Genomic DNA, 27,795 nt, shown 5'->3' on the forward strand with positions numbered 1-27,795 from the left:
GTCTTTATTTCCTTTCTGGACAAGGACAGTATACCGTACATACATTTTCAATGGAGGGACAGAAAGCTCTCTGACTAAATCTAAAATATCTTAAACTGTGTTCTGAAGATGAACGGAGGTCTTACGGGCTTGGAACGACATGAGGGTGAGTCATTAATGACATCATTTTTGGGTGAACTAACCCTTTAAGTACAGAGAATTATTAATTAACTACATGTACTTTTAGGGTTAGGGTTTGGTTTATGGTTGGTTGCATGGTACAGTAATTATGCACAATTTATAGTAATTACAAGCTACATGTGACGTGTAAAAAGGACTCTGTAAAACAAAGTGTTACCTAGTTATTTTCCTGTTTATTAATGTGAAGCTGCTTTGAAACAATCTGTATTGTTTAAAGCACTATATTATTGATAAATGTGACTTGACTACCACATTCAAGCAGCTGCATGACAGTGCACTCTAACAACCAATCAGAGCACCTTAGCAACTGTATAGCAACACTCTTGCGAACACCCACGGCACTCTTGCATCACAATGGTGAGTTTTACATGGACACTGAACATTTTTCTTTGTCTTTGCTCTCTCTCTCTCTTAGGCTTTGTGAGCTTTGATAACCCAGCGAGTGCTCAGACGGCCATCCAGGCCATGAACGGATTTCAGATCGGCATGAAAAGACTCAAAGTGCAGCTGAAACGGCCAAAAGATGCCAACAGACCCTACTGAGACTGAGACTGGTAAGAGAGGACAGACTTTCTGAAACCTTTAGAAAGAGAGAGATCTACTGTTTATTAAAAGTGAATGCAAAAGGAGGATAGAATTAAACAACTGAGAAGATGAAATGAAGGAGAAACAAAAAAGTAGCATAAAGGGAGACGAGGAGTGGATACGAGGTTTGAGTTCTGCAGGGGTTTGTCTGTATAAGGATGCTAAACACATACTTATAAAGGTGAATAAGAATAAAATGGTTAATTATCCCTTGTGAAAAAGAAGTAGATTTGAGCACACATTTAAAAAGACACTTTTTAGGGAAGTAATATACTTCACATTCAGTTTGCACTCAAAGGGTTAGTTCACCCAAAAATGACAATTCTGTCATAATTTACTCGCCCTCAAGTTGTTCCACCCTTGTATATATTTATTTGTTCTTTCTGTGTAACACAAAGGATGATATTTTGAAGAATGTTAGTAACCAAACAGTTTTGGGGCACCATTGACTCCCATAGTATTTTTTTATTTTTTTCCATACAATGGGAGTCAATGTTGTCAATGTCTAATTTGATAACATTAGTTAATGCATTAACTAACATGAACTAACAATGAGCAATACATTTATTACAGTATTTATTAATCGTTGTTAATGTTTGTTAATAAAAATACAGTCATTCATAGTTTGTTCATGTTAGTTCACAGTGCATTGACGAATGTTAACAAATACAACTTTTGATTTTAATAATGCTTTAGTAAATGCTAATATTAATAAATGCTGTTCATGTTCATGTTTAATAAAGTAGTTAAGTAAGGGTTAATGCTCGACGAGGTGTCCATTGTCAGGTATTAATGGACGATGGCGAGGCGTGAACCGTCCGACGCGCAGCGGAGGTCCATTATTACCTGGCAATGGACACCTCGAAGGGCATTAACCCGCTTATACCATGGTCACTTGCCAAATAACACATTTTTAAAACATTAGTTTATATTTTACTTAGTTTCACAATCGAAATCTAAAGTTTTTACAAACAATAACTTGGTTTCCCTGGTTACACCTGACGGTTTATTTAGCAACCGGAGATATTTATAATCCGCTCAGCTCGGAGAGCCCTTCAGTTTAGCTAACTTACGAGCCAGAAAGTTAACGTATTTTTTTTCATGTAAGTTAGGCTTGTCTAGCCATGGGCGTTACACTTTCGTTTTTGTTTTTAACCTATAATTAAGAAACACAGATAGGCATAGGATAACGGCTAACTAGATGTTTGTTTTGAGACAATAAATTGTAAACAGATACAGTACTTTGACTGCCTGTTGCTATGGTTACTCACAGCTGATGTAGCCAGCACATTTATTTATTAATTTTGAACGGTAAACAGTCAGTTTCACCAGAAATCAGAATCGAGTATTCACCCAGACCATGGTATAACTAATGAAAACTTATTGTAAAGTGTCACCAAATATAACAATAACTTTAAATGTAATTTTGAATAAAACACTAGTTAAAATATTTGACATGTTTTATTATGTTAGCCAATACATCAAAAGTGTAAATCACGACAAATTATCATTAAAACAAAATTATTTAAAATGTACTTTAAAGATGTAAAACTTTTAATTTGACTGTTAATTACAAAGTGCACTTTTTTAAAAGTGTACTTAAGTATATTAAGAAATATAGTCATAGTACATAGACTTTAAGTGCATTTATTTCATTAATATTAAATTATCTGCAAGTACAGTTTTTAAAAATATATACTTAAGATTTGAAGTAGCCTACACTACAAGTGCACATTCAGTCCAATTATGCACACGTCTTTTTCACAAGGGTTGTCTTGAGCCATAGATGAGGCTTTAAAAGCATAATTAAAGCATAAATGTATCTCAGATAATCAGTAATCTTGATAAATTAGAAAAAAAAAGTCATAACACCTAACTAAAGCTGTATATTTTTTTGTATAATTTGTCAAAATTGCAAATAGTAGGCTAAATTGTGCGCACGGTTTATAAATTGAGGGAACGAATTAGTAAATCGTGCACACAAAATATCGAAATATCTGCTTGTTTGATCATCACGACCAGCCTGAGTTTGGGGCCGACTATCTGTTTGGCTGAACAATGGTAGACATGGTATTCTCTCTTTGTATTCTCTCTATGAAAATCACAAACCACACAACAAGGTCCAAACGGCCAATCATAAATGACGGGAGACCCTGGCAATGGTTACCTAGCAACCATAATCCACTACCTCTGAAGTTGTAGTAAGTTGATTGGCCTGTCTGGTTGCCGTTGGCAATTGCCTATGTTTGGATTGCCCTAGCAGCATTGTTTGTTTTTGTGCCCTCCCCCCGGCGACTGGCCATGAGGTGGGCTGCATGCCGTTTTGCCGTGGCTACGATGGACTGTTTGATGCATTTGTGACTGATTTCTCTGATAAATTACTAATTTTTCAGTTTGTTTGGAAATTAGCTACACGCTTAGCAACCCTCACTCTTTCTGTGATGATTCCTGCAGTGAACGTTGTGACTAGAGTTTGTTATTGATCCATTTTTTAAAGTGTTCTATTGTGTGCTATATAAATAGTGACTTATAATTATTAGTGTGCTTTTCATTTGAGTGTGAGACATGAAGATGAACGATGTAAAATATTCAGAATGTATAATATCATATAACATAAGAGCATAACTGGTAAATTCAGCTGTGATTAAAGGGATAGTTCGGCCTAAAATGATAATTTTGTCCTCATTTACTCACCCTCATGTTGATCCAAACCTGTATGACTTTATTTCTTCTTTGGAACACAAAAGTAGATATTTGGAGGAATGTTCATGCTGCTCTTTCTCATAAAATAACATTCACCTTTATTTCTGTAGTACTTTATACATTACAGATTTTTTAAAAAGCAGCTTCACAGTAATAAACAGGAATACAAAATTATGCATAAAATTCAGCTGTAAAGCAGCTCTACAGAAGACAGTCGTTATTCAGTCGGTTCAATGTTGGTTCAGTTAAGTTCAAAAACAGTGTAAAGTTCATTATTATCTTTATTCACCTCAAGTCGGTTCAATGTTGGTTCAGTTAAGTTCAAAAACAGTGTAAAGTTCATTATTATCTTTATTCAGCTCGAGTCGGTTCAATGTTGGTTCAGTTAAGTTCAAAAACAGTGTAAAGTTCATTATTATCTTTATTCATCTCGAGTCGGTTCAATGTTGGTTCAGTTAAGTTCAAAAACAGTGTAAAGTTCATTATTATCTTTATTCAGCTCGAGTCGGTTCAATGTTGATTCAGTTCAGTTCAATAACAGTGTAAAGTTCATTATTATCTTTATTCATCTCGAGTCGGTTCAATGTTGGTTCAGTTCAGTTCAATAACAGTGTAAAGTTCATTATTATCTTTATTCAGCTCGAGTCGGTTCAATATTGATTCAGTTCAGTTCAATAACAGTGTAAAGTTCTTTATTATCTTTATTCAGCTCGAGTCGGTTCAATATTGATTCACTTCAGTTCAATAACAGTGTAAAGTTCATTATTATCTTTATTCAGCTCGAGTCGGTTCAATGTTGGTTCAGTTCAGTTCAATAACAGTGTAAAGTTCATTATTATCTTTATTCACCTCGAGTTGGTTCAATGTTGATTCAGTTCAATAACAGTGTAAAGTTCATTATTATCTTTATTCACATCGAGTCGGTTCAATGTTGGTTCAGTTAAGTTCAATAACAGTGTAAAGTTCATTATTATCTTTATTCACCTCGAGTCGGTTCAAATGTTGATTCAGTTCAATAACAAGTGTAAAGTTCATTATTATCTTATTCACCTCGAGTCGGTTCAATATTGATTCAGTTCAGTTCAATAACAGTGTAAAGTTCATTATTATCTTTATTCACCTCGAGTCGGTTCAATGTTGATTCAGTTCAGTTCAATAACAGTGTAAAGTTCATTATTATCTTTATTCACCTCGAGTCGGTTCAAATGTTGATTCAGTTCAATAACAGTGTAAAGTTAATTATTATCTTATTCACCTCGAGTCGGTTCAATGTTGATTCAGTTCAATAACAGTGTAAAGTTAATTATTATCTTATTCACCTCGAGTCGGTTCAATGTTGGTTCAGTTCAGTTCAATAACAGTGTAAAGTTCATTATTATCTTTATTCACCTCGAGTCGGTTCAATGTTGGTTCAGGTCAGTTCAATAACAGTGTAAAGTTCATTATTATCTTTATTCACCTCGAGTTGGTTCAATGTTGATTCAGTTCAGTTCAATAACAGTGTAAAGTTCATTATTATCTTTATTCACCTCGAGTAGTTTAATCTTTGATTCAGTTCACTTCAATAACTTTGTAAAGTTCATTAGTATCTTTATTCAGCTTGATTAAATTCAGTTTAATAACAGTGCTGATGTAGCAAAATTAAACAAAGTGGAATCAGCTATAAAGCAGCTCTGTAGAAAACAGTTGTGTCATCATCGTTCAATGTGTCTTTTAAACCCCAATAAAGCAAGCCGAAGGCAACACATAAAACAAAAGTATACAGGGGCTTTCAAGCTCCGAAAGGGCCAAAAAGTACCATAAAAGTAAAACATTTGACTATATTTACATCTTCTGAAGCCAAAGTTAACATGTCATGAAAGAGCATACAGATTTAGAAAAACATGAGGATTAATAAAAGAATTTCTCCTTTTGGGTGAAGTATAATCTTCTTCATTGTGGGTCTTCCTGAGCTTCTGACAGTGAGGGTTACAGTAAGTGCAGTGCCTGGGGCTGAATGGAGGAAACACGAGCAATACAGGAATTCTGGGGAAGATGCAATAAATATCACAAATCAGTGAACCTCATTTTTATAGCCATTGTGTTTGTATTTCAAAAGAGGTGTTCAGTTCTTCAGCAAGTTCCCAGAATTCCTGTTTCCAGTTGCTGTGAGTTGATGCATGTTGGCTGCAATGAGAATCACTCATAAATCAATCTAATCGCACACACACATTCAAACACGTGCACATAAATGTGCATTATATAGATATGATCTCCAGACACACATGCAACAGGCTTGAGCTTCACTGTGACTTGCATGGACAGTGTGTGTGTGTGTGTGTGTGTGTGTTTGCGTGTGTGAAAGCACATTTGATATGCCATATCTGAGATGTTTGACGGCTGGTCTTCTGAGGTTGTGAATAGATTTCTTTAGGTTTTAGGTCAGGTTTGGCCCTTTCACCTCCTCAATGCTGAAGTGTGTAATTGTATCCCTCTTAAAATACTTTCTAATTTCTCAGATTAATATGGAGAGATATATTGAACACCATGTCTCTGTAAAACATTGATCTGATTGTTTGAGCATTGTGACTCAGCAACAATCTTTTTGATTCACTATAAGAACCATCGCAGGAGTGACTTGACTGGAAAGAGTGAGAGTACTTTGGTAGTTCATCTAACATGGCAGAGAAGCTGTGGGTGATGATTTGAGGATGATGTAATTCTCATGTATGATACCTGATGAAACAGCGATTCACCCTGAAAGCTGAATCACTGTCTGCTCCAAGGTGGTTTTTGCCTGTGATCCAGCAAGCAGACAGACAGCAATGTGGAAAATTTAACAAATATTAACATCAGTGTAATGTAATTAATCTCTCACTCTCTCTCTCTCTCTCTCTCTCTCTCTCTCTCTCTCTCTCTCTCTCTCTCTCTCTCTCTCTCTCTCTCTCTCTCTCTCTCTCTCTCTCTCTCTCTCTCTCTCTCTCTCTCTCTCTCTCTCTCTCTCTCTCTCTCTCTCTCTCTCATAGGATGGAGATCATTGAAGCATTCACGTAGCAGACAGGCGCCAGGTGTTGAGCTGCACAGGTTAAATTGCTAACGTGAGATGTTTGTTATCTTGCACACACAGACACACATGTGTGAATATGCAAAGGACAAATAAAAAAATCATGTACATAAATGACACACGCATTCAAACACACAAGCACACACAGTTACAGAAAGATGTCAATAGTATTAACACAAAAAAACACGCTACTTCCTATGGACCTTCTTAGCTCTACAAATAAAAAAGTATCATTTTTCATACAAAACAAAAAAAATATATATGTTAAAAAATAAAAGAGAGAAGACCAGCCGCAGTAAATGACCATAATCAGGTTTAAATAATTAAGCTTAAAATTATCTATTTAAAAAAGAAAATAAGAATAGTTTGCATTAAAGCAATGATGATAGTTACAGTATTATGATTATGATTATTATTGTTAGAAGAAAAAAAAAACATCGTAAGATTTCTACTTTTTCATTATAAATGGGACATAAGGGGACTTATGGGCAAGTTTTAATATTTTATCTTTTTATTTATCAATTTATTCATGTTTGGGGTGAGGTCTTTTGGTTTTCATGTTTTTTAAAGAAATACATTAAAACAATTGTACAACTTTGTAACTTATTGAAATGTGAATTACAATGATGTTATTTATGTCAACTTTTTTGATCAAACTTTTGTTTCTAATTTAAATAAAAAATAAAGGTATTCAAATAATGTTGTGTCACATTTGTATGTGTTATGGCCTGAGATCTGTGTGTAACAGTGAGAAAGTGTGTGTCGTACTGAGGGCGATATTTAGCTGCAGATACTGAGATGCTTATATTTGATGGCAATGAACTGTGTTAGACTCTTCAAAGTGGAGACGACACAAAGCTGCACCACTAGCAGGGGCGCCGTATAGGGGGGAAAAGTTAGGACAATTCCAAGGGCCCCTGACTGACAGGGGCCCCAACAAATAGGTAAAAACTAATAATAAAAAATATATATATTATACACTATACACCAATGTCTTTGATTTTACTTATTTTGGCAATAAAAGTTAAATATCCCCATAAACATTGACCAAAAAGTAAACATCCATATTGACCGACCACCCCTGTATCTGCATGAAATGGTTTGGTCCTGCCTAAGCTCGCGCACTCATCAGTGACGGTGTTTAATTGCAGACAGATCGCGTCGATGCGCCAGAAAAACAATGACCACAATGTTGCATTGTAAAATAAAATCTGGTTCTCAAAAAAGGAAAGAGAGAGAGGAAAGACAAAAGAAAGGGTGTCAATCTGTAACCCAGTTTTTCACCAAGAAAGGTGGGTAGCCTTTGAGTGGTATTAACCTGTTGTCCATAGTGAAATAAACTAGCTAGCTGCAGGCTACTGTTAGCCTACATTTATTTCATCAACATTTAATCAGTGCAGGGAAACGTTTAGCAAGATATTCATATTAAATCATTGTCCATGCCCCTTTTAGCAGACTCAACAACAGATGAGTCAGTAGCACCCAGGTCTCCCCATAACTGCACCCTCCCTGTCCCTGTCCAGGTGAAGAAGGTGAGCAGCATTGTGTTAATGACTTGGCATCATTCCAGGGAGTGTGTGTGGGGTTCTCTGTCTCTCTTGCTCTTTTTACCATAACAAAAAAGAAAATGAAATATTTATTAATGACAGAAATCAAACACAAATTATTTTCTCACATAATGACCATTATGATAGACATAAATAAAAAACAACACAAAAACAACCTCCTGTCTGTACTGGATGCAGTTAGAAACAATGAGTAGCTTACCTCAACCTGCATGTAAGTTACAGACAGTATTAAAATAATCCAGTTTGATGCGTTCATTTAGACTGAATTTTGATGATGATGATGTTAATTTATTTTGATTAAAAAGTTAATATATATATATATATATATATATATATATATATATTTTTTTTATCTGTCATTAATTTTGCAATAAAAATACATTGAGACTGTAAAGGATTGCCTTAAGGACATTTTTATGGTGGCTTTTAATCTTGCATCTGTATGCGCATACTGTATGCAGACTTGCATTTACAAATCACCAGCAGTAAATAGTGCTAGCACTAGTATTGTACTACAAGAAACAAGACAGTTGCAAGCCTTTGATTAGAGTTATGTAAAGCTTTTGATGGGATAGTTAGGTCCTAGAGATGTGGTGACAACAGCTACGCAGAGGGGGCCCAATGTGATTTTTTTGTCATGGGGCCCAAAATTCCTGGCGGCGCCCCTGACCACTAGAGGGATCCACTGTCATCACCTGACAGTCTGACACACGTTCGCAACGCAGCACAATATGACTACAAACGCATTGCATGTAATCACAGACTAACACACACATTTACTCTCTTAATCCAAAGCATGGTAGGAACCAAAATCCACTGCCTAGTATCAGTTAATGCAGCAAACATTATTCAAGCAGTCCCAACACAAATGGATTAAGTACTAGTGGACTGAATACAATAAAATGAAGTAGTGACAAAATATTTGCTGGAACCTGATCTGATTTTCCTGGATTATTTAAATATCTGTGTAGTCTATTTGCAACATGTACATGCAAACTGCACCTTCCGCTACTGCACACTCAAATCAGATTATTACCAAACTCAAGCCAGTTCTGCAGTTATATTTATATTAAAATCAATATTTATACTAAGACTATGTCTTATACATAAATCTTCTTTTTGGTGTGTTCACACTTGGCAGGTTTGGTTTGAATACGACAAATTCTGGTGCAATTGATCTGTTAGTGCGGTTCATTGGAATAAGTGTGAACGCTGCCATCCAAACCCATCAAACAAGTGGACCGAGACTTACCTTTTCAGAGGCTTTCGGTCCACTGCCAAATGAGCTCTGGTGCGGTTCGACTGAAATATGAACGCACCAGGACCAAAAACATCTAAACAAACCAAAAACAGGAAGTGATTTTTGTTAGTCATTTTTGCTTAAGCATAGTTGTCACTGTAGTTGGAGAAACCATAACGTGTAAACCAGGATCAAACGTGATCTAACATCATTTGTGACGGTGTCCAGGGCCCCGTAGATGTCCTGTGCCCCTGGGCAAGTGACCAGTTGCCCTAATGGTTAATCCGGCCCTGAACTGGATCACGTGTGCCTCGTGAACCAATCACATTATAGCCTTGACGTCACTGAATCGCTTTGTATGAGGCAATTACTGTTTGCAGATACCATATAAACAAATGATTAGTCCCATAAACAGAATTCTATCTTTTGCTAAATGTTTCTTTTAAAATAAAACAGTATTTTATTTTTATGTAAACTCTGCAAACATAACACACTGAATATTTATTAGCAAACGTGTTGAAGATTCACAGGATGTCAATTCATGAAGTGCTAAGCTGTTTCCTCACAAATATCCAGTGGTTATTAAGCCTCACTGACATCAACTCTTATCTCCTCACTGGTGTTTTGCAGCGTTGCACTTTTTTTTGCTTCCTCGGAGGCTCCCCCTTGAAATCGCACAAAAAAAAAAATCCAGGTTTGTTCATCGACCAACATTTGCGAGGCGGGCCAATGAGAAAACCTGTATAGGCAGCTCTTCCTAATCTCAACCAGAGCCAACCAGTGAGTTTGAGACGGGGTTAAACCGTCTGTGCAACCACTTCAGTGCATCCCAATGTGTGTACTCATGCACTATTCTAATGCATTTGTATAAACAGTTCTAGTAGTTTGTTACAAAAAAGTGCACTTCAAATACATGGATGATGCACTTATTTAACCGAAAAAATGAAGTGTGGAATGTCAGACACTCAACTTTTGCAGCTTTACTTACTTAGCCAAAAGGGAAGCTGCATCCGAAATCGCATCCTTCCCTACTATAGTAGGCGAAAAAATATGTATGTCCGAATTCACAGTACTCATAGGCAGAAAATATACCTGGATGACTAACTTCTTCTGGTGAGATTCTGAAGTGTGCATACGATGGACTTTACTATCCCATGAGGCCACGGGAGAGGATTTATGAGTAGCAGTGAAGCGACGCAACTGGTTGGTCACATGATAATGACAACAAATGGTACGTCCGGATTACATTCATACTACACACACACACACACACACACACACACACACATACTACAGTAGTCAACATTTGAAGTGGATTAAAACCTTTCATCAAAGTTGCATGAATTTTACCCATACCCATTCTTGTCTTGACAACTTTAATGAACTTTTTTGATCCACTTCAAATGTTGACTACTGTATATAGAACACACTTTTTAGCGGTCTTGAAGTATTTACTTATTAAAAATAAGTAGGGAGACCAGGGACAGTTGTAACACTTTTTGCAATTTTTAGCAATACATCAAAAACCATTTATACTGGAATAACCAATTTGTTATATTATAAACTTCAATCGGTCAACTGCTGAAACAATGTATTTAAGTGGTTTTATGAAATATGTACAGGTTGCAAAATTAATTTTAATACAGTCTCTCCACTGTTACAACCGTCCCAGTGTACAGGGACGGTTGTAACACATGTCAGGGACGGTTGAAACATTTCTAAAATATAGGTTACATAATGAATTAATCATATAGCCTACTCAAAATGGACAATATTATTTATCAGTCATCCCAGCGGGCACCTTGACGTCAATTTAACATCAATATGACATCAAACATTGATGTCAAAATAACATCACGAAATAGGTCAAAAATTAAAGTCATATTGACGTCAAAGTGTCGGTCAATTTAATGTCAAGATTTTGACCTCTGATGATTATGTCAAAACATAATCAACACCATCAGATCACCTTTACTCTTTGTTCATCTGGCTGTTCACCACTCAGTTTCAGCAGCCAAACAAAATCTAAAGTTAAAAACATTAGGGTCAAGAGCCCAACTAAAGCAAACATTGATCACCAAAATGGTGACTTAAAATTGTGATTTTCTCCTTCAGTGATTCTGCTTGTTAACATCAGGTGTTCATCAATAATGACCAATCATCACTCAATTAATCACTTAATTATCTCATTAACTTTAACACTACTTCAGACACTGTTTGAAAAACAGTCAATGTTTGATGTCATGTTTATGTTGAATTGATATCGAAGCTTGATATTGAATGATATCAAAATAGCATTACAATGACATCAACATCATGACATCCTGACGTCAAATAGATGTAGAATTGACATCAAATGCCAACAAAGCATGACATCAAAATAACATCAAAATGATATCTGCAGAGGTCAAAATCTTGACATCAAATTGACATTGACACTTTGCCGTCAATATGACTTTCATTTTTGACCTATTTCGTAACGTCATTTTGACCAATGTTTGTTGTCATATTTATGTTAAATTGACATCAAATGCGCACTGGGATGTTATTGTGACTATTCGTTTCATATTTCTAAGTAGCCTAATGATCCAGCACAGGAAATGGGACTCCCCTGTCTGTCTTCCTCTTTCTTATATTTGGCATGCTGTAAGCAATCACGTTTCCACTGACTATTTTTATATTTTAAAAAAAGATAATTACCTTAAAATGTGATTTGATGACATTTTACATTTAATTCGCAATGCACAGTGCATATTTTACATTTAATTTGCACATTAAATGGAAACTATGCAGTTTTTTATAGCTTAATTAGTTTTTAAAATATAAATGAAACTCGGTTGGTGATGTAACGGGGCGTTACAACCGTCCCAGAATCACCAACCATGTTTTCATCTCATGTGAGCTAGCTTGACTGCTAGTTTGACACTTGTTAGCCATTTCTATTTTTAGCTTACAAAACAGTGATTCTAATAATACTTGTTTGAATTCATAAACATTTTATCTTATAACAGCATCCAAAAAAGTACATAAGAAAGAAAAGTAATTTTTTACCTAAAAAACAACCTTTTGTCGATAACTCTGTCAGGAAGTTTCTAATGTGGCTCACTTTTTGGCAAAAATGGAGGGAAACTAATTGAGCATGAGCACAGTGAGTGTCATCCCCATAGATATGGTCATCCCTCTAGGTTGTTTCTGATTAGAGGAATTTAAGGTGTTACAACCGTCCCCTGTTACAACTGTCCCTGGTCTCCCTGCAATTTCGGACACAGCCCATGTCAGACTACGGTGTTGGATGAAAACATTACCTTTTTAAACCTCATACTCTATAGATAGCCTAGTTGAGTTGCCTTCAGTGCATAGGTGTATACTGCATTTGTCATTTGGGACACAAAAACAATAATTTAGTTTAGTAAATTATTGTATGCTATCAGTTCATTGTTTAACTCAGATCATGGTCATAAAGTGTGGGGAACATTGATAATACATTTTAAGTACAGAAGATGTTTTTATAAAGTAGGCCATGTCATTTCTACCATCAAAGTTATTCCAGTAACGTTCCTTTGAAGTTATCTGGTCTTTAATAATGTTCTTAAAAAGTTAGTAGGCCTACAAAAACTGTATCTATTGTTAATAGAACTTTTTTCTGAAATGTTTTAAATATTGAAACATTTTTTTTTAATTGTTACAATTTTTTTCTCGAATGTTCAGAGAACATAGCTTTTCGAATCCGGAAGAGTGTGATGAGTCTCTCTCTCTCTCTCTCTCTCTCTCTCTCTCTCTCTCTCTCTCTCTCTCTCTCTCTCTCTCTCTCTCTCTCTCTCTCTCTCGTCATGATTTTTAAGTCCCGCCCGTTCCGTTATTCGTCTCTCTCTGTACCGACGCCTGTCCCACTCCCGTGCGCTCGCGCTCATCAAGCGGAAGAAACTCTCTGAAACGGCTTTGAAACCCCACAATCAGGAAATACCATTCAAACTCGCCACAGCTGGTGCTTTGTTGAGCACTTTCTCCGTTAAACCGATTCTTACCAAGTTGAAAACTTTTTTGTCTTGAGAGAAGAGATGCGGGTGGTAAACAGTCTGGCCGAACCGCAAACCCACTAACGGTGCCGAAAAACCAGCACAGAGAAAACAGCGTCTGGAGCGACAAACATCATCACGATCCGCTGTGTCTGTTGACCGACTGAGGTGAGTCTCTCGCCTGTTGTTATTACAGTGTGTAACATTTATTACAGCAATTACTTTGTGTGTGTGTGTGTGTGACGTGTGTGTACTATATGGGGACCAAATGTCCCCTTGTGGGCAATTTCTTTTGGTCTCCGTGAGGAAAACAGCTTATAAAGCATATGAAATAAAGTAACGTTAGGTTATTCTGAAAATGTAAAAATGCAGAAAGTTTTCTGTGAGATGGGTAGCAGTGTTATGGGATAGAAAGTTTGTACAGTAACTTAGGCTATAAAAACCATTACGTCTGGAGAGTCTACATAAAGATATAAAAAAAGTTGTGTGTGTGTACTTAACCATATTTGGGGGATACATTTGTATCCAGAAGTGAGCTAAACCTACCTGACAAGACGTTTTGCTACGTCCTTAAATACTAGCTGTAGGCTATGTAACGTTAAGGGATAATGTATTGTAGAGCGAGGCGGTTGTTATAACGAATATACAACCCCGACAGGCTGATCAGGACCCCGACGCCAAGCGGAGGTTGAAGGGGTTGTATTCGCTATAATAACCGCCTCAGTCTACATTATCCCGCTTATTACATGGCTACCTACCAAATAAATCAATAATTTGACACAAAATATTGATTTAAAAAGGAGTTTATTGATTTAAAGTAGTTTATCAGCCAGAGTGAACAGAACTGTGTCCATGGCAACGCTCTGTTTTTCATGGCAACGGACTATCCCAGGCCAAGTCCTTTAAGCAGCGGTCTGTTATCAAAAAATAACGGACCGCATTCTACATTTGAATTCAACCAAGCCATGTAATAAATAAAAACAATACAAGTCCATGGAATGTCCCCATTTAGAAAGCTATTTAATTATAAGTAGGCTAAATGTGACCTAGATGTGAATTAAGGATTTTAATTTTTGCCTTGTGTAAGGTTTCTTGCCAAAAACATCAGCCAAAACATCAGTTCATACCTATCCATATGAACAGGAACACATGTAATTGTGGTAAAAGAAGTCAGTGAAAAGTGTAAAAATAAAATAAAAATAAAAATAAGTTTAATTTCTAAAATTACTTTTAAAAAAGTAATCTGACCCAAATCCCCCATGTTGCGTGGCCCCATTACCAATAATTTGACAAACACACATTTAACCTGCACAAACCTTTGATGGAATCATGAATATGATGAATTAATGCAAAAAAATAAGTACCAAAAACAAAATGTTTTACTATTATGTTTCTATTTTCAGAGTTAGGTTATTTTATTTTAGAAAAATCCAGCTAGTTCTTGAACATTTTTGTGGTTGATTAGGGGTTGCACAATTGAAAAGGTTGGGAAACACCAATTTAGAGCAGAGCATACGCAATGGTTCTCGTAAAAGGTTAATCATTTTCTTCATTAGCTAATAAGCCTTTGAGCACTGTCCCAATCACCCAAAATCATGCTGTCCCATCTGTGTTTGGGTTGGTGGGACAAAATAAAAACAACCTAATTCTGAAAATAGAAACATGAAATTAATAATAATAATAATAATACATTTATTTATAGAGCGCTTTCCATCAAAGTGCTTTACAACAGGAATAAAGATTAAATTGCACACAATACAGTAAAAATTAAAAAATAAATTAACACTTTTTTTTACTGATTTTGTTGCAGTAGTGCATCATATTCATGTTTCCATCAAAGGTTTGTGTAAAATAGTAGCTATGACAATGTTATGACTTATTATGAAAACTGGCAAAAGCTTAGACCTATGTCATTTTCCTCACTTCATGCATTTCAGGGTCAACTTCCTGTTTGATGCATGCCCCGCTCACCTACATGATGTCATACCAATGAGGGCAACCAATTTTGATCATGTGATCTCACAGCTAGGACTCGGCAACTTTGATCCACCAAAACGACTAAAAATTAGGGCTGTCAAATGATTAATCACGATTAATCACATCCAAAATAAAAGTTTTTTTTACATAATATATGTGGGTGCACTGTGTATAATTATTTTGTATATATATAAATACACACACATGCATGTATATTTAAGAAAAAAATATTATTTATATATAAAATATTTATATTTATATATAATATAAATTATATATAAATCTATATACAGTATATACATGAAAATATTTCTTAAATATATACAAGCATGTGTGTGTATTTATATATATAAAATAATTATACACAGTGCACCCACATATATTATGTAAAAAAAACTTTTATTTTGGATGTGATTAATCACGATTAATCATTTGACAGCCCTACTAAAAATATATCTTTTTTTTTATCTAAGTAGCCTACATAGTAGGTAATGATAGTGCTCGCATTCTCCGTGTTCATTAGTTTACGATCTGTCTAACAGTCCTGTCTAACACGTTATTAGATAGAACTGTTATACATAGAAGGACAGTATATGAAAAGGTATTAGCGTATGCCGTGTGGTTGATGTCCAGTGTTGCTATCTGAGCAGAAATACATAATCATGTTTCTCTTGGTCCCGTCAAAGTTGCGTTGGATTTTCTCCTCAAGGTCAAGAGGTCCATCTATCACTGTTTCCCATGTTCGTAGAGTTAGTTTCTGGAGTCAATATAGGCTATAATCTGTGCGTTTACACAGCCTTTTTAAAAATGGCGGATGCTGGTGTTTCGCGTGCGTTTGGCCAATCAGCGTCACTAACATGTAGTTCCTATAGCGCTGGTTTAGACCCGACTCTGAAGTAGGAGCTACATTAGTTCCTCCAAACGGAGTTCCTAGAACTAAAATAGTTCCTAGTTCCTGCAGTGCGAATGCGAATGCGCTAAAAAACGGGTACTTCCGCCAATAGTTCTAGCCTAGGAACTATGAAAAGGTTCCTCTGGTGCGAAAGCCCGTTAGGTGTACCTTACAGTTAAAATGTAATAAAATATGTATTTTTAATTTAAATAATGAGTTGTTTTTAAGGGTAGAGTTTATAATAGTAATTTAAAAGTTGGTATTAAACAGAAGTGATTGTCTTTTCCCTATTGTGACGAATATCAGAGTAAAACGGCTTCTGGAACCAGAACAAAATGCAGGGCCGAACTTGATTTTGTCTGTGGGGAATCACTTGGATGGTTGTGGTTTGCTATAGGCTTTATGCCGAGCGTCACGTGACCAAGCCGGAAAACAGATCACATCGCTTCCGATTCAGGTCTTTTGTATATGTGCTTCATGAAATTTTTTGCGGTTTTACTCAAGATAACTTAAAAGGAGCAAGCAAAAAGTGAGCATAACCAATGGCCCTCGCATGTGCAGATTGATATTTAAAAGTTTTTTAATTTTTCTTCTTCACACTAACATATTTAAATAGCATAAAACACAAATAACAAAGTGAACTTAGTAGGTTAGCTGATTACCTTAAAAATCCATAGATATCGTAGTTAGTTCTTCTTACGGCCGTTAACACTTTCTCCGACAAGCGGATGCAATGAGACCCGTTTTCCGGTTTGGTCACGTGACGCTCGGCATAAAGCCTATTGGTGGATCTCATGTGAGTGACAGGTTGTCCCGCCCTCGTGCCAGTGAACACGTCGTTAGAGAAGAGGAGAGATGTGCTGCAAGAGGGAGAAGTTATTTTGATTAAGATTATGAGAGGACATGGATTTTTATAAACATTTATAATAAATACGGCAATATTCCATAAAAATATTAGAATTGTCTATTTTGATTTCATGGTGACTTTAATGGGAACCCCCATTTAGACAGCCAGATAGACATGTGCAAGTGTGTGTGTGTTTGTGTGTGTGTGCATTCATGTCCGCTGAGCTGGATTGTATGATGGACCACAGTTCAAGAGTCCATGTGTTTTTCTTTCGTCAGCTCTTTCTGTCCATCTGCTATGAAACATTTACCCAACATTCTCACCTCATGAGGCGGCAGCACACTGAGATTTCATCTTAAATTGGAACTTTTTCTAAATAAATAGACATCTGACTAATGATGTGACTAATAAACCATCAGCTAAAGGCCAGCACGACACGTCACATCTTTAAACAGTGACAAATGCAAAAAGAGGAGATCAGTTGTCACACTTTACCCCTGAGAATGATTCTCATGCTAGGTTCATTTTTAAAAAGTCAAACGTCCCTCAATAGCGGGGCATGTTGGCACATTGCATGGGGTATGTTGTCACAATGGGATCTTACCTTTAAACAGGCTATGTTTCCATCTAAATATGTAGTTTAAAAAAATTATGAAAGAGCAACAAAAGTTTTCATTAAGCCTCATCATTCACAAGCTCTCAATATGACAGACATTCGTGGTTTACACTTTACAATAAGGTTCCATTAGTTAACATGAGTAAACTACATTAGTTCATGAACTTTTCAACATTTACTAATACAGTATTCAAATCAAAAGTTGTATATTTTAATATTATTTAATGGACCTGAGCTGCATGAACTAACAATAAACAGTGATTTTATTAATAACGTTAACAAAGATATGATAAATACTGTAATGTATTTTTAGTTAATGCATTAACTAATGTTAATAATTTGGAGCTTATTGTAAAGTGTCACCAACGCTTGTCTAGGTGTTATTACTAATAACCTATCATTATGAAGATGCAGTGGGAAACTCAGTGCCAGAGCTGTTCAACTTCAGCTGTGAATTAAAACCCCTGCCATTATGTGGCTTGAATGTTTTCCATTTAAAAGCACAACGAGAGCTATAAAACATTTGCGAAGCACTAAAATGAATTCAAAGTCACATTGAAATGAGTTTGATTTTAATACCCAAATGAACCCAACAGCAATGCAAAATCACTCCCCAATGTTCCATCTTCATGTCAGAACATCTGCTGTTGGATGTTCAGATGTGTTTAACACACTTTTTCCTACATCCAGTGATGCTGTTTAAAACTTTCCATTCATCATCTATGGTTTGATGGTTTGCTGTATGAAGTTAAGGGTTGCTCCCTCCCATCAGGATCGTTTGGGCTGATCACTGACCACAGTATCAGTCGTGACTATTTAAAGCCTTCTATTTCGTGTTACTTATTATTATGATTTATTTATTTAGCTATTGTTAACAACAATGCATATTAAGTATTAAAACTAAGAGATGAGAAAGTACATGCTGGTGATCAGCAATGCTGGATTTCTGACCATACTTTGGTTGTCCGCCTTGGAGCGGGTGCACAGAAAACTGCTTAGGTAACAGTATCTCTTTCAGAGTTTTAATAACTATTGGTAACACTTTATTTCACTTCGGGGCAGTCGTGGCCTAATGGTAAGAGATTCAGACTGGTAACCCGAAGGTCGTGGGTTCGATTCTCAATAGTGGCCCTGTGCAAGAAATGGTTGCCCCCTGCTCCTGGTGAGTGTGCACAGTTTGTGTGTGTGTGTGTCCTCACTAATCACTGCTCCTAATGTGTGTGTGGATGAGTTAAATGTAGAGGACCATACTTGGCCTTCACATCATGTCAGTCACTATTTTACAGTATCCTTGTCACGTTACATATGTACTTACTATAGTAATAACAGTAAATGATGCATATGCACCCAACCCTAAACCAAACCCTAATCCTAACCTTATAGTAAGTACATGTACATAATTAATATTACTGAATACTTAAATGTATAATTACACTGTAACAAGGACGCCTTAAAATAAAGTCTGCCTCAACCCAGATTCCACTCCAAAATATATTTTAAATGTATTTTATGTTCTGGGTTCATTCTGACGCCGGTAAACCCAAGGTGCTTCGTGTACCTTGCCGGAAGTTTATTACAGCAGCAGTGGCAAGGTACACGAAGCACCTTGGGTTCACCTGCGTCAGAATGAACCCAGAACATTCAAATCTTAAATCTTTTATCCTGTTACAGTTTACCACTCTTAATGTAAATGAAGTTGCTCTTGTTGTACCAGCTGTGTTCTGCATGTTAATGAAGTTGAGACACTCCATTGTCTGAGAAGGTTCTCGGTGTCCCACACCCATTCCCATTCTTACAATTGACTACCATTTGTTCAGGATGTGATCAACCCAAATGGTGAAGAAACAATATAACTTCACTTTCTTCATCTCTATGATAATTAAGCCATTTTTGGGGATGAGCTCATTCTAAAATATATTTTGGAGTGGAATCTGGGTTGAGGCAGACTACAACTTCTTACAAAAGTGTACCCAAACTTTTTATTATCAAGCACTTCCCGCAGTTTAGCAGCAGTAGACTCTGGTTTAGATGATTTGGACGTTAAGTTTGGGCTTTTAGGGAGGCACAAAAACGCAAAGCTGTGAAGGAAAGAAATGTCCGCTAGACGGATTGTGTCACAATAATCTTTTCTCCTCGATTATCATATTTTCATAATCGTTAGATGCCAAAATCAAAAATAGAATTCAATTAATCTCAGCCCTAGTTTCTCGCTGTCATTGCAATGTCTCTGTTACTGACAGTTGAATTTCTAAATGGCCCCATTCTCTTTCTGTCTCGAAATGTCTGAAAATATGAAGAAGCCTTGAAATGTCTGACGGGGTTGGTGGTGTTAAAAGCTTTTTTGTGCTTTCTGCCCCGTGGGATTTCCTTAGCACACACATTGCAAATAGATTGTCTTTTTCAGACACTTGGTAGAACTGTCAGATCGGTGAATTTAGTGAAGTCATTTTAGCCGCACGTCTTCTGATCAGCCTTTATAGGGACCACCGATGAAACTATTTATAATGATCATTGGCGGATAACAATCGGCAGCCGACCTTATTTGTTTTCTGTGTTGTGTTATCAGCATGATCACTTCACTTCAACCACCTCCTGATATGAAGGATTGACAATGTCTGATTCAATTACAGGAGTATTCAGAGTTTAAAAAGGCTATTTTCAGACTACAGGCAAAAGTGGCCCAAAACCACAGGTTTTTCCCCCCGCTCATATGTGACTCAGATAAACACTGATTTCAGTGTCCTCAGTGTTTATGCCTGTGTGATAGTGTGCTGCGCTCCATCTCGTTATTGATCTTTTGTGCATGCGGGTCAGTTTCGAGACTATGATCAGTTCAAACTCTAATCTGATATTAGCCACATTGAAAAAAATAATGTAAACAGCCAAACAAAATCTGAGCAATAAATCATACTTGAGTACTAAGGTTTGGATTGTGAACGAAGCCAAAGATATACAGTCGTGCTCAGAATTAATGGCACCCCTGGTAAATATGATCAAAACTGGCTGTAAAAAATAAATCTGCTTTGTTTATCCTTTTGATCTTTCATTCAAAAAAATTACCATAAATCTAACCTTAAATTGAAGTAAAAGAATTGAAAGTGGGGGGGAAATCACATTATGAAATAAATGTTTTTCTCCAAAACACGTTGGCCACAATTATTGGCACCATTTTATTAAATACTTTTTGCAATCTCCTTTTGACAAGATAACAGCTCTGAGTTTTCTCCCATAATGCCTGATAAGTTTGGAGAACACCTGACCAGAGATCAGAGACCATTCCTCCATACAGAACCTCTCCAGATCCTGCAGATTCCCAGATCCATGTTAGTGGTGCTTCTTCTCTTCAGTTCACTCCACTCATCAGGCGGGAACTGGGACGGTCATGGCAGAAGCTTCATTTTGTGCTCCGTAACACATTTTTGAGTTGATTTTGATGTTTGTTTTGGATCGTTGTCCTGGTGGAAGATCCAACCACGGCCCATTATAAGATTTCTATCTGAAGGCGTCAGGTTTTGATTTTTATCTGTTGGTATTTGCCAGAATCCACAATGCCATGTATCTGAACAAGAAATCCAGGACCTCCAGCAGAAAAATATGCCCACAACATTAAAGATCCAACGGTTTATTAAATAGTACACATGGGGTACTTTTTATCCTTGTGTGCACCAAGCCCATTTAGTGTGTTTGCTGCCAAAAAGCTCTTTTTTTAGTTTCATCTGACCACAGAACCCTGTGCCGTTTGAAGATCCAGTTATGTCTGACAACTGGATTTGCTGGAGTTTGTTTTTGGATGAGCGAGGAAGATTTTTCTTGAAACCCTCCCAAACAACTTGTGGTGATGTAGGGGTTGTTTGATTTTTTTTTATAGGCTTTCTGGCCCCAAGACTGAACTAATCTCTGCAATTCTCCATCTGTGATCCTTGAAGAGTCTTTGGCCACTCAAACTTTCATCCTCGCCGCGCATTAAGGCAATATAGACACACGACCTCTTCCTGGCAGATTCGTGACATCTTTAGTTGATTGGCACTTCTCAAATATTGCCCTGATGGTCAAAATGGGGATTATCAATTCTTTAGCTATTTTCTTACAGCCACTTTCTATTTTGTGATGCTCAACAGTCTTTTGATGCACATCAGAACTATATTCTTTGGTTTTACTCATTGTGATGGATGATTAAGGGAATTTGGCCTTTGTGTTTCCTCATATTTAAACTCCTGTGAAACAAGAAGTCATAGCTAGACAATTTCATGTTCCTAGTCCTCCTGGTGTGCTAAATATTTTACTCGTAAAAAATTCTATGGGTGCCAATAATTGTGGCCAACGTGTTTTGGAGAAAAAACATTTATTTCATAATGTGATTTCCCCCCCACTTTCAATTCTTTTACTTCAATTTAAGGTTAGATTTTTAGCAATTTTTGGAATTAAAGATCTAAAGGATAAACGATGCAGATTTATTTTTTACAGCAAGTTTTGATTATATTTACCAGGGGTACCATTAATTCTGAACACATCTGTATATTCAATCTGTGCAGTGTTATTTTTTTAAAGTAGTTCTACTAGTTTAGTCTTTGAGATCACAAAATTTGCTCAGAGGTCTTCACGGCAACCCATCAAAATAAAAGTTTGGTTCAACTTGGAGAAATTGTGACAGAAATATATTGCTGTTGTACAGTAGAATTTTGCTATAATCCTAACACTAATAATAATAAAATAAATTATTGTTAAAACGATTTTTTAAGGAATAATCACACAATTTTTCTACCATGTTTTAATTTTAACAGTAAAGCTCTGTTGTGCAGTACTTTGACAAGTTCATATGATTAAAAGATAAATTAAATGATTGTTTTATGCCTTCATTTGACTGCCAGAAAAATTTAAATACACAACACAATATTCTACAGAGGAAAAAAACACTTCATAGAAATTAATAAATAAATAACAAATAATAATAATTTGTTGTTTTCATGAATTCAATTAATTAGGCATGCTTTTTTAATTATGAAAATTTAATTAAACTATTAAAATGGAATCTGGAAAACAGAGTATTTGGTAAAAAAACTAAAAAAAAAACAGAATTTAAGAAGAAAAAAACATATTTCATAGGGCCATGTCATTTTTGTTAAACTTTTAATAAATTGTTTTTAAATGATACAAGGTTCACAATTTCAATTAATTATACATACTTTTTGATTACTAAAATTTAATTTGACCAAAATGGAGTCAAAAAAATTCAAACAAAATCCAAAAAAAATCTACATAGGAAAAACATTTTTGGAAAACAATTAAATGGAATTTGGGACCAAATAAAATGGATTTCAGGGCCCTACTTCAGAACAGGAGCAAGAACTCTGACACAGGAATCCTGTGGACTAGAATTAGAAACCGATGATTTAGTTGATTGACAGTGGGCATGCTATTATACAGACACACTGGTGTTGGTTCAGCTGCAGACATATCATCAGCAGAAATCACCCCGTTATACAGCCTCACCAGGCAAAGTAATTACTACACACAACAAACCCGTTTACACAAGACCAGTGATAGACATTTGACTCCCAAATATTTATTGATCTCTTTACAAACACTGACCAGGCCGGTTTAATTTACTCGAGTTTAATTTACTCGTTTTCAGTTTTTGGCTCACCATTGACCGGCATAAATGACAAACAAACCACCTCAGCATTACTAAGCAAAACCTCAACAGGTGGAAATTTGACAGATCCTCCACCTGGTCTCGTCCGTCACTCGAGTTTGTTGAAACAGCTGTGATTCCACGGATTACAGTGATGTTAATGTGCCAGGAATATAATTATGCAAATTTTCATTGCAAAAGTAATTGTTTTTGCTTTGCTGAAGCAAATGATGTGGTACTTGTCTGTGCAAAACCCAGGGCCTCGATGGTAAGGTGTTGTTGTGAGGGGTTTCCAGTGCTGCGTCCCAATTCGCCTACTCCTACCATGCCCTAAAAGTACGCACTGTTTTTGTGAAGAAAAAATACATACTTTTGAGTGTGTAGCAGAAGAGTATGCAAGTTGTGGGACACATACTGTACTACTTGGTCATAATTGCGTCTTTAACACTTAGTTTCATGCATTCTGCCACCGTTTAAACTAGGGATGCACGATATATCGGCCACCATATCGGTATTGACCGATATAAGTAAAATTTTTAATGTTTATTGTTATCGGCCGATATATTAAAGCCGATAAAAAACGGGTTATTTCCTACAGCTGATACAGTTCAGATGTGCACTGTTCGCCATGATAGTTTTAAATTGCTTGAAATATGATTGGAATCACTTTGAAAAGGAAAATGCAGTTAAGTGCAAAATGCGCTGTGCAAGTCTCTCATATAGGTTACATAAAATTATAATGAGAACATCATTATAATTGTGTGATTGGGACATGAGACTTTTGTTTTTGTAATCAGGCTCTCAAAAATTTCTCAAAAAAATTAGAATTTAAATTTATAGACCAACATATCGGTTATCGGCTTTCAAATATAAATTTTATCGGTTATCGGTATCGGCCAAAATGTTCATATCAGTGCATCCCTAGTTCTGTCAGGGTTTGGGTCGGTGAAAGTAGCGAGGACTCAAGTGCAGAACAATGGGTATTTATTAAGTATAAAATAAAACAAAAACTAACCCGTGGGGGAAACCAAGAAAGGAATCAAGACTTCGACTAGACTTGGCATGAACACGAAACAAGAGGCGACGACAGACAAGGTTAGACGACGAACCAGCACAGGACTGAAAACACAAGGAGAATAAATAGGGCGAGCAAACAAATCAGGTGACGAGGGAGGACGGGTGGGGCAAATTAATCAATCAAGTAACAAGTAAAAAATAATCTTTTCACAGTTAAAATCATCCACAATCAATTTAATTTAATTTCCAACCATATCGGAGAGAAATGTAGAAGCATGTTGATCTGCTTTCATGCGTAGACTCTCCTCATGTGTTTGCATAATGATGCATTTAAAAGTTAATGAATGTAAACGTATCTTTGCAAAAGTTCACGCTGTTGCAGATGAAATATAATGTCTTTCCGTCAGGTTATAAACTGATTATTAATCACTCAAACCCCTTCATCTAAACCTCTCTACTCATCAGACTCGTACATCCGCCATGTTTGTAGTTTTGTTTTAACTCTTTTTATTCGTGTTTGTAGTTATTAAAAGAGTAGTAATCGAATCGTCATCCAACGCGCAATGGGTTGTGGGAAATATTAGCCTTTAGAGTGTGCACGGATCTGCACTTCGTATCTAACCGGAAAAAGTAGACCATCCAGTATCTTTGGAATACTCGTTTCAAGTTACATACTATGATTTGGGACACACTAATTCTATTTAGGACGGATAGTATGTGAATTGCACACGCAGCACATGGCATTGCTACAGTATGTGGTTGCTAAGTTGTTCTGAGTGGTTGTTGACATGTTGCTATGCAGTTGTGAGGTGTTTTTTTTAGTCCACCCTCAAGTCTCTTCTGGTCTCTATGACTCAGCTCCCTCTTTCAGTGGAAATCCGGGGGATTTTTTTTATTCTTTGCCACACAACATCATGAGTATAATCTCTTAGAAAAGCATGTTTACAAGAGTCGTGAGATTTAATGAGTAGTCTTAAAATTTAAGATATTTAATTTATCTTTTACAGATCAATACTTCTTATTGATTTGGTTGATTTTATGCCCTGTGTGTGTTTCTTAGCGAGAGCACCACAGTTTTGATTCTTCCTCTATCTGATCCACTGATAATCTACTCAATGCTCAATGGTCATCTTAATCTTGTTCAGTCAGTTAGTGTAAATTCAGAGGATGGCCAGTGTCAGAGCATTTGACCTTGTTGAATAAATCATTTATAATATGTTTGACCTAGTCTTATCTGGGATTGTCTGATGAGTCGAACGAGTGGCATAGGCATCTTTAGTGCTCTATATATAGACTAAGGAGTCTTTGGTGGATAACTCAATGGACAGCTCTGTTAAGGTTTTAAAAACCTCTGAGAATCATCACACAGACACACAATGTATCATTCACACACACACACACTCACTCCGCCGATGTCTGCGTGCACTCAACAAAACCATGTTCCACACAAAACGCTTTATATACTTCCTCATGCTCCTACCAGACACACACACACACACGAACACACACAATGCACTGATAGGTTCATCAGAGAATGGCCAGAGTGGAATCACATGACCTGAGCAGCCAATGAGAGTTTAGGAGCAGAGCTGTCGTGAGCGGGACGGGGCGTCTGACCCTCACAGGCGTGTCTGACTGTGCTGAAAAGAAATGCTTACATTAACACAAGTTCTAAAAACAACTGAACTGAACGTTATCTGATCAAACTCGTGGCATGTCTGCAGTATTGATGCATTTCACTTGTAAAAACACCTTGGTGAAAAGTAGTGTACTTTTTTAAATGGACTTATTACGGAAATATAATACTTAAAAGAATATGCTTAAGTGTGAACTGAATGTAATACTTTCCGACACATGTTAATTGCAATTTAATGTTTTATAGTTTAAATAGTTTAAATTCATATTAAATGCAATTAGCTGAACTTTAGAGTGCTTTTTTTACCCACTTAAGTAAGACTTTAGTGCATCTTTTTATGTATTTTTACAATTACATCTAATGTCTTTGAAATATGGTTAAAATGTACTGCTGAATACTGACAATTTATTTGCTTATGTCATTTATTTAATTCAATTTCTATGACACATTTGTAATGATGAATTTAGTACATTTAAAGTCCCTGTGGTGAAAATCAAGTTTTTAATGTTTGTTTTTAATATGCTTTAAGACAAAACATGTGCAAATTCATAACTCAACACCATTGCTGAGTATTTTTCTCCTTAAAACTGCAGTGAACCAAAGACAGTCTCAAAAACGCGGTTTGAACTCGCTGCTGTTTCTGACGTCACAAACTACCTTGTAACCTATCAGATCAACGTGTGATCGACAACGAGTGGATCTCTGAGCTGGTGTGAGTGAGTGGAGGCGGGGCTAATATGAATATTCGTAGAACCGCATATACTAAATGAGGCAAGGGTGTGGAGTTATATTCAAGCTATTTTAAGGCATGAATCTTTTTTTTTTTTCAAGGAAAAAACTTTTAATAATGCCATTTTGGTGATCAAAGATTAGTTTTAAGGGATAAAATTATTGACTACAGGGGGACTTTAAAATAAATTAACTTTAAATGTAATTTTGAATATCACACTACAGTAGATATAATAATCAAGTACTTTACATGTGCTTTATATGTTCAACACATTTACTTTAAAGAACAACAAAAGATTATGAAAACTTGACTTAAAATGTACTGTAAGGATGGGTTTCATACAGTGGTTCAGGCTGCAGGACTGTCGAATGACTAAAGAAACTTAACTTATCAGCAAAATGGTAGAAAATTTGACATTTTTCTTGTTTATTACCACTTCCTGCTATTTATACCACTGACGGAAATAAGCGTAGTTACAATCCCAAAATATGTGGGAGAGCGTTGCTATAGTGTGTCAATATTGTATTGCAATAGGTAGTACATCAAAGTTATTACCGAATCAAAAGTTTTTGGGTTTAATGACAATTATGGTTACACTTAAAATAGTTACAAAATAGATGAGATGATAAAAACGTATACCATTAATCGTACCCAGCATAATGTTACCTGAGAGATGGGAAGGGAGAGAGAGAGAGAAATAGAGTGAGAAAGTGTAGAGAGAAAGAGACCCAGTGGAAAAGAAGAGACCAGAGACAAGAAGAGCCAGCGAAAAAGAAGAGACAGAGAATAAAAGAGAAAGAGCAACAGTTGCAATATTCTTTTATCCCTTCCTTGAGCATGTGACTGTAACACAACTGTGAGACATTCAAACTGACCAATCAGAAAACGACAACTTCCCCCACTGTACTAAAGGTGACCCCTGATGTACACACATTAGTGTGGCAGGCCTTGATCACTATCAGCACCTCTGTGTCTTTAGGAATCCCAAATGGCCCTTGGGGTAAGAAAGAGGGGGTTGAAAACTAAAGCAAATGTCTTTGTTCATTTTCAAATATCTTTGATTATTTTCAACCCTACAGTACTTTAAAGTAAAACTTTTAATTTGAAATTATT

General features: G+C 36.2%; 2 protein-coding genes across 5 annotated transcripts in view; both read left to right on the top strand.

The window, feature by feature from the left end:
• The window catches only part of celf3b (cugbp, Elav-like family member 3b), a 56,486-nt gene extending 49,438 nt beyond the window's left edge, over positions 1–7,048 (top strand). For all 3 annotated transcript variants that reach the window (XM_056257885.1, XM_056257900.1, XM_056257893.1), the window contains 2 exons: positions 596–734; positions 6,474–7,048. In XM_056257885.1, coding sequence (XP_056113860.1) covers positions 596–723 — 128 coding nt within the window. In that variant the 3' untranslated portion in view covers positions 724–734; positions 6,474–7,048. The remainder of the gene's footprint in view (positions 1–595; positions 735–6,473) is intronic.
• A 6,188-nt stretch (positions 7,049–13,236) lies between these two features.
• The window catches only part of cers2b (ceramide synthase 2b), a 43,672-nt gene continuing 29,113 nt past the window's right edge, over positions 13,237–27,795 (top strand). For both annotated transcript variants that reach the window (XM_056257913.1, XM_056257920.1), the window contains exon 1: positions 13,237–13,503. The gene's annotated coding sequence lies outside the window, so the exon portion shown is untranslated. The remainder of the gene's footprint in view (positions 13,504–27,795) is intronic.

The sequence above is a fragment of the Rhinichthys klamathensis genome, unplaced genomic scaffold (assembly GCF_029890125.1).
Source record: "Rhinichthys klamathensis goyatoka isolate OS25496 unplaced genomic scaffold, OSU_Roscu_1.1 h1tg000006l_1, whole genome shotgun sequence".
Lineage (NCBI taxonomy): Eukaryota > Metazoa > Chordata > Actinopteri > Cypriniformes > Leuciscidae > Rhinichthys > Rhinichthys klamathensis.